The following is an 11,995-nucleotide window of genomic DNA, read 5'->3' on the forward strand; positions in this document are numbered from 1 at the left end:
AAGAGTGTTTCAAAAAGAAGGTAGTAATGATATTGTCAAATAAGGTGGATGGATTAAGGGAGATGAGAATTGTGAAAAGTCATTGGAATTAGGTTTGGGCGGTGGAGCCAGCGTTTCATTGGAACAGATAAAGAACGGAGGGGACAGGTGTAGGAAGTGGGCTGTGGGACCTGCCCTGTCCTTACATAACATTCGTTTTAATTGGTGAGGCTGCATTATGAGTGCATTATGTTCAGTTAACTATGGTTCCTTTTCCCCTGTGGTTTAAAGTTTTTCTTTAATCTTTCTCTATTAAATCTCTAAGTTTTGTTCTTCCACAGTCTTTACTCCTTTCATATATCCAACTCCAGAATGTTCTAGATATGACAGTTCTAGAAGTCCATAGACTTCTGTCTTTTCAAATTTGATTCTGAATCTATGAATCAGACCTGAATTAAAATCCAAGAAATTCCTCTAAGTTACCTAGACTAAGAATTCTAATTCTGAAAGCTGTAATTTAAATGCTTTCTCCTACATCAATAGCAATACTTTCCTGGCCTGATCTGTCCTTTCAATGTAATTTAAGTCTGAAATCCAGCCATGTTACTTATATTTCAGTTTTGAGGGTACAAGAAGTAAGATTAGGAGGGTAGGAGACCACTAGGTCCTCATGAAATACCAATAGCCTGGAGAGGCCACTGGCAACTGGAAGTGCAAAATCCTCATCTTATGGGAAAAGTTTTGTTTCTAAAGCTCCTTTGTCCTTTGGTTGTGAGAGCACATTTGCCCCTTGACTCACAGCCAGAGCCATAAACAATGGACAAGTTCTTGCAAAGGTCTAGGAGTTGTATAGAACCCAATCTCCATTTCCAATCTTATTCTAAAGGAGACCAACTCAGAATGTCAGGAATACTTAACCATCTTTCCACCCCTCAACAATTCTAGGTCCCTTTTCTAGCCACTGCATTTATAGTTGTAGGGGTAGGCAGACGTTCTTTTGAAAACATAGTGGTGCGTTTAGTCATAGACCCTAGAGCTCCAGAGGGAGGGAGAGCATTGGAGGAGCACTGAGGACTGTGTTGGAGCTTTTATCAGGGCCTAGAGGCCCTTAGAAAGGACTGTGAAGAGTGCTCAGAACTAACGAAGAGGGCAGACCTAGCAGCATCGGGTCCAAGGGCAAGGATGCAAAGAGGAGATCAAGGTCTTCTAGTGATGTGAGAGGGTAAAGGAAGTGGAGCCCTAACCCTTTTTTTAAAAAATATTTTGCCCTTTGTTTTAATTCTCATTTAATTTAATTTAATTTAATTCTTATAACAGCCCTGAGGAGTGGGTAGGTCCTCTGCCCATTTTACAGGTAAGTTAGTTGAGGTTCATCAAATTAAGGAAATTGTCGGTCTCACTGCGCACAGGTTGACACAGCTAGGATTTGAACTGAGTCTGCTTGACTCAGAATTCCTTCCCCCATGCGACAGTGCCCCTCAGAGGGACAGGAGGAGAACATGGTTAGATGCTTTTCTGTGGTTGTATCTGAAAATCCAGGGCCATGTGTTGTATTTCTTTGATTTCTCTTCCCCATTTGTTTCCTGTCTGTGATGTGTTCCTTTGGTTGACACACTACTGCCCATCCCAGGAGATAGCCAGGGTCTGTTTGCATCCAAAACAGAAAGAGTTTCGACATCTCTGGGCAAGCTGTGTGTGTCTCTTCACTACATTCTTTCAATCTGGAGGCAGGCGGAGCACAGCTGTGGCTGTTAGGCCAAGAGCACAGCTGTAGTCAGCCGCCAGTTGACACCATGGCACATGGTGTCATGGTCCCATTACTCGAGTGTGTCCTGCTCAAGCCGCTGCGTGATTGGCATTTGCATGGGCCACAGTTGGGGGAAGAATTCTATGTACTTTGTAGGAACAATGTCACCATGCTTCATATTCCATTTGCCTCATGTTCTCATAAAAATATCCCACATCCGAGCTTGTTTGCATAAAATGAAACTGCTGGTTGCCCGATTCATGTACTACTCTTGAGGAATTCTGGTTATCATTTGACCTTGCGGATTGTCATTGCCTGTGAGATCTTTGACCAAATCTATGCTTCATCCTGATTTTAATGTGGCTAAGTTAAATATGATATATGTTTTTTTTCAATTAGCGGTGTTAAAGTATAGAAAAAATGACCACAAGGGTGATAAATCATTAATACAGTTGGTGGTGATGGCTGGTCGATTATTACCTTGAGCAAAACAACACACTCACTGACTCAACCAAGAATAGCAAACGTAAATTCTTCTTACTTAGATATCTCTTTATTAGGCCTCTTCTTCTTTTTTTTTTTAAATGTAAAATGATGAAATGAAACTGACACAAAGTATTTCCTTTTTTTCTATTTTTCAGAAAAAACCACTGTCTGCAATAATAAAGGAAGTCTGTGATGGGTAAGTGTTACTCAGGATTTATCCGGGGAGCTCCAGTCCACAAATTGAAAGGCAAATAAAATATTCTTGAGCAATCATTAAATATTATTCACTAAGTCACTATTTGACCTGCCAAAAGACACGAAGAATTGCTATGTAAGATTTCCATGCCTTTTCAAACAAATAAATTATCACTGTTTCTCAAGGAATAGAAAGTGTAGAATGGCTGATATGTGGACACTGGAATTGATATTATTTTTTTTGAAAAGTTGTGGTTCATTCATCCTGCTCATCAGGGAGCAGTGTAAGTTCCTGAGGTTAAGTACACACTTCATCTGGTATAAAATGAGAGGGCCACTCAGGTCCCCATAGAAGATAAAACAATTTAAAAGACAGGTCAATGGGTGGTTGTGCTGCCACGTGGAACTCCACAATGATAGTGATAGTGAGCAACTGGGGTTGCTCTAACAATCCAAAGGAAAAGCACATTGATCTGGAAGTTGCATGAGGTTTTTTATTTTTAAAGCAGAAGTGTGAATAGAGTATTACCTGGAATTTGTTTAAGACCTGGGATCCTTAACTGGAATGTTCCAAGCTACAGCAAGCATACCAATTGGGGACTGTAGACTACAGAGACAATTGAAATGTAACAATTATCAAAAATTTAAATTGCACTTATTTCCCTCTCTCTGCTCCACTCACTCCTTCATAATAGGGAGGAATGGAACTTTACATTTAAATACCCTTCCCTCAAAGCCATGAAGATAAAATGCCTAAAGGTGAGCAATAGGCTTGGAATAACACCTAGATGACCCACATCTGAAATGGTTGGTCTCAGGGTCATGAAAGGGGGGCTAACGCCGTTTTGTTTTAGGAACTGCATGTGGGTATCTTGGGCACTGGCTCAATTCCAATCATAGGGTGTTTATTTCATCTAACTCTGTCAAACTATGAACAAGAAAATGACCCTTTTTTGTTTTTCTGACCAGTTTATGCTTGTATTTTTCAGGTGGTCCCTTGCCAACCATGAATACTTTGCACTGCAGCATGCTGATAGTTCAAACTTCTATATCACAGAAAAGGTAGGTCAACCGCGTTATTTAATCTGGAACACTTATATTTAAAGGAAATTAAAACATAAATGATGTTTCCTCTACTCAGGACTAAACATGCTGGTCTAAATTTTGCATCTGTACCATCCACAAAAATAGAGTCTGCAAAGCAAACAACTGCTACTTTAGTATTAACAAGGGGATATTTAGCCCATTCAAGAGTGAAGACCAAATATGTTTCTGCGTCCTGTTTTAGCAACAGCATTTGCCTTCTAACTGTGAATTTACTAATTCTCTCTCTTTCTTATTGCTTGGTTAAAGCATTTATTTGATACTTAATGACTTAGTCTAGCTTTTCTTTCTCAGAATTTTTTTTTCAGAATAACCTCTAAGCCCTGCTTAAAGTTATTGAAAGAATGACAAGAAACCATTTCGAAGGTGGCATTGTGTAGGCACTGACTGTTCTGTGGTTCTTGGGGACCCTGCTTTCTTCTTGGGTGATTTTAACTCTTTAGGAAGCTTGGAGGAGAAGGAGGGAATTATGAAGACTACAGTGGCTCTGGCAGCAAGTACAATTAATGTCTTAGAGATCCCTGATAAGAGAAAGGAAAACTAACATTTATTTAGCACCTACTATGTGCCAGGAACTGGGCCAAGCACATTACCTCTGTTTGTTGATTTTGTCCTCAAGACTAACCTGTGATGGAAACCACAGTGGCTTTGGTTAACAGATAAGAAACTGAATCATAGAAGTCAGATGGCTTGGCCAATATCTCAGGGGTAATAAACCACAGAAAAAAGTGCTTTATTCTTCCCAGATGGTCCCTGGAATTTTCATAACTGATCATGTTTTCTTCTGCACACTGATTGCCAGAAAGCAGAGAGTTAACAAGTGGACTAGATTTCCTGGCCTGTGTTGTATTTATTCTTTTTACTTGTTGCTTTGATTCATTCCACAAACAGTTTTCTGTCTTTACTTCCCCCTTGCTTCATTTTCTTCAGATTTTTCATTCCTTTTATATTTATATAATCTGCATGCTATTCTCGGTGAGATAATGAGGATATAAATAAATAAAAATTAAATGTTAGCAGTTGAATGTATTGTTGTTGTTACCCTTAAACAGAAGACTGTCTCATTTACCTTTAAAAGGTTCACCTTTTAAAGGTAACTAAAATATTGTGACTTTGGGGGTATTACTGGAAAAGATTGGATGGCTGTCTACTATTCAGGATATAATATGAAAAAGTTTAAAAATTATTAAGTGATAAAATTATAGGACGACAGAAGTCATAATAGTGTTTTTCAAACATCACCATTTAATGGGGAGTGAAATCAATTTAGCTGGTGTTCATAGCATTAAAAATTGGACTATAATGGAGTAGAATAGGTCACAGTACATCACCTGTGTTGTTTCTGAGAAACTTATGTCACACACACACCTGTATATAATATTAGTATATTGTGCTAGTGTTTTACCCTAAGCTGTGCCCCAAAAGCCATTGAGTCACAGTTAACTCTGCCTGTGATTAACTGTATTGGCTTGTGTCCCCTGGTGGCTGTCCTGTCTTCTGTCATCATTCTCAGGAGACCTCAATGTATTGGTGATTACTAAGGATGGAATTCTCAGACTAGAGAACATAAGCATCACAGGGAGAATCATTTAAAAATGTAGGTTTTTCAGATCGCAACCCCAGAGACTCAGAATGAGCAAGCGTTGGATATGGCCTAGCATTTTGCAGTTTAAGAGCCCTCTGTGGAATTCTGATGCAGGTACACAGGGACCACTTGGAGGAACACTGCTCTGGGGCCACTTTTCTGAAGAGATGGGACCCGAGTGTCCCAGGCACCGTGCACTATGAACAGAGGTCAAGTGCTAAGTTTCATTTAGGAGGGTGTTTGTGTGCGGTCAATTCGTAGAATAGTTTAAAAATTCATATACTATTTATGCTTTTACTCTAATGAACACTAATATCTGACATTAATATCTAATTTTCTGATATTAACATTAATATCAGAAAATTCAAACTACTCAGAACAATGGGAAAATTATTATTTTATTGGGCATCCTAGTTATTTTCTGAGAGATCTTGTTTGGCCTGAGGAAACCCTTAATGTTGAATTTAAAAGGACTGCCACCTAAATCTGTCATCAATCTGTCTGTCTCTCTTCATTGGCCAGTAGTTAGGATTCTTCCTTTACTAAAAGTTTGGGGAATGAGAAGGCTCATTTTCCCAATTGCAGCTCTTTGTTTGTAAGTAAAATGTCATCACTCTTCCTCCTACAGCTGTCACTGAGCACAGTGTATGCATGTGACACAGAACGTGACACACAAAGGGCAGGAGATGGATCTTGAATCCTGGGTCCACAGGGGCAAACCTGGGCCGCCTTCAGTCTGCGGTTAGGTCCATCTAGTTCTTTGCAAGTATTCTTAAAAATAGAGCCCATTTCCCCCCCCTTTTTTTTAAGTAATGTATTTAGCATCATCTTGGTTACTTACAGCCCAGTGAGTTTTTAGGTGATATTTGTGTTACCGTGGTAACCGGTGACTAATTTTCGAAACTTGTGCATGTTCTTAGTTAATGACTTTCCCTTGCATGTGAGGTGGTCTCCCTTCCTCTGACACAGGTAAAATAATCACCTGTAATTTTAAAGAAGAAAAATTCTCCAGCCCTGGCTGGTCAAGCTAACATATTCTGTAACTGATAGATGCTTGTGATTCTCTACTAAGATCCTCAGGAAGGCACCTCCCCTGCTTTTCTCATGTTATCCAAGCCCATTTTCTGAAATTGTCTTCATTTGCTTATTGGGCCATTAACTTCTGTTTTTCATCGCAGGGGGAAAAAATGTCACGTTGTTGAGGAGCGTTCAGCAGAAGCATAGCATGCAAATGCCTTAGAGAAAGTTAAGATTCAGCTATTTACAAGTTCAAATTCTGCCCCAGAAACTTTTCATATTTCAGGGTGATGTCTCAGACACAGAGAGAGAAAATACAAAATAAAAAGTGCATTGTGTATTTTTCAGCTTTATGGAGGTGTAATTGACAAACAAAATTGTAAGATACTTAAGCGTATGTCATGGTCATTTGATATACATATACATTGTGAAAGGATTCCCATCCTGTTAATTAACATATCCATCATCGCTATTTATTTATTTGGTGAAAACATTTAAATTCTACTTTCGTAGCAAATTTCAATTATACAATACAGTGCTATCAACTAAGTCACCATATTTTACGTTAGATCCTGAGACCTAGTCATTTTATAACCTGAAATGTTGTACCCTTTTACTTACTTCTTTCTATTTCCCCCAACCCTTCAGCCCCTGGCAACCATTTTTTCTACTCTGTTTCAATGAGTTTGACTTTTTTTTTAAGATTCCACGGATAAGTGATTCCGTGCAGTGTTTGTCTTTCTCTGTCTGACTTGTTTCCCTTAGCATGATTCCCTCAAGTTTCATCCATGTTGTTGCAAATGGCAGGATTTCCTTCCTTCTCATGGCTGAACAATATTCTATTGTATATATCTACCACATCTTCTTTATCCATTCATACGTTGACATCACTTAGGTTGTTTCCATATCTTGGCAGTTGTGAATAATGCTGCAGTGGATATGGGAAAACACATACCTCTTCGATATCCTGTTTTCATTTCCTTTGCATATATACCCAGAAGTGGGACGGTTGGATCCTTATTGTAGTTCTGTTTTTGATTTTTTGAGGAACCTTCATGCTGTTTTCCATAGTGCCTATACCAATTTATATTCCCACCAACAGTGTATGAGGGATCTCTTTTTTTCACATCCTTACCAGCACTTATCTCTCTCTTTTTTTGTTTTTGATGATAACCATCCTAACAGGTGTGAGGTGATTTCTCATTGTGGTTTTGATTTGCATTTCCCTGATGATTAATGATGTTGATTAGTGATATACGTGTTGGCTGTTTGTATGTCTTCTTTGGAAAAATGTCTATTCACTTTCTCTGCCCATTTTTTAAATTGGGCTTTTTTTTCTATTGAGTTGTGTGAGTTTGTTACGTATTTTGGATATTGACCCCTTATCAGATATATGATTTGCAGATATTTCTCTCTTTTCCACATATTGCCTTTTCATTTTGTCGATGGTTTCCTTTACTGTGCAGAAGCTTTTTAATTTGATGTAGTCCCATTTGTTTACTTTAAGTATTCCAGTGGAATTTGTCTTCCAAAAAAGAATTTTATAGAGAGAGGGCTAAGCATTTTAGTCCATTATCTTCATTCCAGTCTGATGAGGCAGGTTATTATCATCTCCATTTTACTATGAGGAAAGTGAGACAGAGAGAGATTATGCAACAACCCGTTTAGGTCATACAGATGGTCAGTGGTTGAGCTGAGGCTTGGACCCAGGTGGGTCTGCCTCCAAAGCTGTCTATGCCACCTCCTGGAAACCCTCTGTCCCCACTACCTGGGCCCTGGTTTGTTTATGATGCTCCTTTTTTTTTTTTTTTGCTGACACCAGGCCAGTGATCCTGATGGTAATTGCCTCAGGACAATAAGTATAGGAAGTTACAGCCTGTGAGCATTGCTTACCAGCTTTAGTCTGTGACCCTTTTATTCCTTAAGAGGATGGCTTGGAGGACGTTGTAACAGATAATCTTCCACTCACTGTGGATTAGCAAAACACATTTTCATTTGCCTTTGGTCTGGATTGTATAATTGTCTAAGGTAGTATTATTGCATTAATACCATATTTTTCAGGCAAACAGGAAAATTGCCTTGTCATCCTTAACCCTAAGCATGCAGACAGGTAGGTCCTCAGAAAGCATGGGGCATGGTAGAGGACACCTTTAGGAGATCATGTACTTGTGGACAATTGAAGTTTTCTGACGATTTCAGGGCGGTATTTGGGTCCCCTGTGCTAAGACCTGCTTCAGAATGTGTGAAGCACAGTGACACACCATGGCAGTATCTTATTTCTGTAAGTTTTTATTTTGTAAGAATAGAGATATCCATTTCTCATCCAGGCCCTCTCTGCAAAGCTGGCCCCAGGAACTTTCGGGGAAAGAAGTGGGGTCATTTGAAGGGCACCCCTTTTTACTGCCATTCCCACTTCCTAGGTATTCTGTGTTCTCAGATAGGCCTTGAGCTTCCCCGAATCCCTGGGCAGACAGGGCTTGTGTATCCCTGGGACTTGTATGTCCGACCCGGGTCAGGAGACTACTCAGTCATCGTGTGGAATTCAGTTCACCTGTCACACTTGAAGCACTGGGCTCTGCAAACAGCTCCGTGAGATGAATCCCTTTCATTCTCTGCATCCGTGGATCTCAGGGTCTAGTGGGCGAAGAATACCTTGACGTGGGCGCAGGTTTTGCGGAAGAAGGGGCAGGAACCAAATGGTTATAGAAGGGAAGAGGGATCCAGAAGGGTCCTGACGTGGGCTAACCGTGTCTGAACTGAACTTTGAGAAACTAACGGGAGAAGTATTCATTTAAAGACAGAACTCTGTTTCTGAGTTTTAGGCACCTTCACAGGTCAGCTGGGGCATTAGTCGGGGGGATGGTAACAACTGTCCTGAACATTTGTTGGATGCTTGCTATGTGGCAGGCGCTGTGCTAAACACTTCGCTTCACATGGGCTCTTTGTTGTACTTGAGTCTTCACAGGAAGCCTGTGAACCAGGTTTTATTGTTACCTGCTCCATTCTCTGGAGGGCACAACTGAGGCTCAGGGGTGTAAGCAACAGAGCAGGGATGGACACAGGAAGTCTGGCTCCAGAGCCAGTGTCCTGTGCTCTTGGGCCGTGCTGTGGGGCAGGCAGGAATCTCGGCAGTTCTCATCATGCTGTGCCACAGATGGAAGGCACACCAGTTCTTGGTGCGGGAGGTGGAAATCCATCTTTCCATCCTCTATTTTACCTCCCTGGTTTCCTCTACTGACAGTCCTCATTCTACTACCTCTTGGTTCTCCAAAAAGCATTCAATCCTATTTGTGCCCGTGACCCAATAACCCAATGGCATCAGCGTTGCTGAGCGAAGTAATTTGCCTTAAAAATTCCCCAGAGATACACACATTACCAGCAGAGTTTCTTTTCCATTTGGAACGAGGCTGGTGAGCCCAAGGGAGCTGGTTCCATCCCTGTGTGGGAAGGTTGGCTTTGCACAGAGACAATGGTTGGTGCTTCTCAGCTGGGTTGGTTAACCCAAGGGCGTGAGTCCTTATTGGTCACTAAACAAATTGAGTCCAGGGGTGTCATGTGACTGCCTCAAGGACACTGTAATGAAAACAGTTCAATGCACTAGACATCTCTGGTGCACTTGCTTCATCTTTTAAAAGTGGCTGAAATATTGTGGGGTTTGGGGTATTATTGGGAAAGGATTGGGGAATTTTCTTCTATATAAGTATAATGCGAAAAGTGTAAAATTGTCTTTGAATGATAAAATTACAGGACAATAGAGGTAATAGTAGGGCTTGTCAAACCGTTGGTCATCACTTGTTAGAGGGTGGTTAATCAATTTAGTAGGTTGAAGGAGCATTAAAAAATGGACTATAACAGGATAGAAAACAATCAGAGTGTGTTACATGTGTTGCTTTGTGAAATATTTGTTTCATGTGCATTCATATGTAATACATGTTTAGTCTTATTTTTTACCCTGGGGTCAAAAATGTTTGAAAGTCACTGAAAATATTTACGAGGTGGGGGATTAACTAGGGAGAATAAATGCAAGTGCTGTATGTTAAATAGTTTAAGGAAGCCTCGTGTTTGGAATGGGTTCTTCCCTGAAGAAGGTAATACACACACCAGCACCATCAGCACCAGCACCAAACAAAATACAAAGCAAACTGAGGCATGTCTTTTCCTGGGGAGCTGCCAGTCCACTGGCTCCTAGGAGGGGCAGCCTATGGCCTGGTGCCATGTGTCCCTTCTCTATTGCCCCCAACAGCTAAGGGGACCAGAAGATGACACCTTACCCTCGCTGAGTCCCCCTGGCCCCCCGCACCGTGCTTCCCTTCTGGGAATCTGAAATTGAGAGGTGAGTTGGGTGATGATGTTTGCTAGAACGGGAAGGTGAGATGGAGTCAAAGCTGCTGTGGTGTCAGGGAAGATGCGTCTTCCTACAAGCTGAATGTGGGGCTTTGCAGCCCTGGCCATAAGTACACAGAGTAACACCAGTCTGCAGAAAGGATTGAGATAAGTGGGGATGAAGGCCTGTGAGGGAGTCAGAGGGAGTGGCTTCCAATCCTGATTTCCTCTCTGCTTTCTGTTTCCTGTCTTTGCATCCCTGTGAGAGGATATCCTGTGGCTTTTCAGTCCTTCCCCTGAAACCACTGTACTTGGGTCTCTGTTACTCTTTTATTTATTTATTTATTTATTTATTTATTTATTTTTGGCTGTGTTGGGTCTTCATTTCTGTGTGTGGGCTTTCTTCTAGTTGCGGCGAGCGGGGGCCACACTTCATCGCGGTGCGCGGACCTCTCACTGTCGCGCCCTCTCTTGTTGCGGAGCACAAGCTCCAGATGCGCAGGCTCAGTAGTTGTGGCTCACGGGCCTAGTTGCTCTGCGGGCATGTGGGATCTTCCCAGACCAGGGCTCGAACCCATGTCCCCTGCATTGGCAGGCAGATTCTCAACCACTGCGCCACCAGGGAAGCCCTCCATTACTCTTGATCAAAGAACTTTCACTGGGACAGGCATTTTAATTTGAGCAAACCAGAGCCCAGGAACATTGTAAATTTCCTAACCTAGCCACACATCCTATGTGACATTCCTTTTTCTGCTGCTGCTTGTGGTAAAAGATTCTGGATTTGTTCAACAGCAGCCACTGTGGCTGCCTCAGCAAGTTATCCCTCAGCCAGGTGTGATGAGCATGGGTTGCCACCTGCTGATCTGGGCCAGTGCCTCCAGGACTGGCTCTCAGCAGGCAGAAATGGGCAAAGAAAGACGGTCCCACTTTTCACCTTGTGCTGACTCTTCAGCTCTTCTGGGGCTCCTGGCTCCCAGCATTTCTCTCTTGCTGCCCTGTTGCCCCATCTCTTGCCTTTCTCATACCCTGCTGCCTGCTGTCCCTTTGTTAAAGACTCCACATTCACATGTGCCTTGCTGCTGAATTCTTTCTTTTTTGATTTATAACTGAACCTGACTTCTGGTATGGATGCTCCTTGCCCTACTGGCTGCTTGTATGCCTGTCACCAGCCTTTAGAAAGCACTGAACTCTTCTAGACAGGCTGCTTGTCTTGGATCTGCCAGCTCATAATCCAGGGCTGTCAAAACATGCCAGGAGGAAAAGAGCCATGCATGCATGTATTCAAGAAAAGAAACTTGTACTGACTTCCCATATGTGCCAAGCGCTGTGCTAAGCTTTTAGCATCTTAATTGAGATATAATTCATACACCATAAAAACTACCATTTCAAGTGTACAATGCAATGGCTTCTAGCATATTTACAAAGTTGTACAGTACTTTATTTTTTTAATTTATTATTATTATTTATTATTTTTTTTTTTTTTGCGGTACGCGGGCCTCTCACTGTTGTGGCCTCTCCCGTTGCGGAGCACAGGCTCTGGACGTGCAGGCCCAGCGGCC

General features: G+C 41.6%; 1 protein-coding gene across 4 annotated transcripts in view; it reads left to right on the plus strand.

The window, feature by feature from the left end:
* Positions 1–11,995, plus strand: part of ELMO1 (engulfment and cell motility 1) — a 462,642-nt gene that overhangs the window by 22,174 nt on the left and 428,473 nt on the right. For all 4 annotated transcript variants that reach the window (XM_007446111.1, XM_007446110.1, XM_007446113.1 and 1 more), the window contains exons 2-3: positions 2,368–2,408; positions 3,397–3,469. In XM_007446111.1, coding sequence (XP_007446173.1) covers positions 2,368–2,408; positions 3,397–3,469 — 114 coding nt within the window. The remainder of the gene's footprint in view (positions 1–2,367; positions 2,409–3,396; positions 3,470–11,995) is intronic.

The sequence above is a fragment of the Lipotes vexillifer genome, unplaced genomic scaffold, assembly GCF_000442215.2.
Source record: "Lipotes vexillifer unplaced genomic scaffold, Lipotes_vexillifer_v1.1 scaffold822, whole genome shotgun sequence".
Taxonomy (NCBI): domain Eukaryota; kingdom Metazoa; phylum Chordata; class Mammalia; order Artiodactyla; family Lipotidae; genus Lipotes; species Lipotes vexillifer.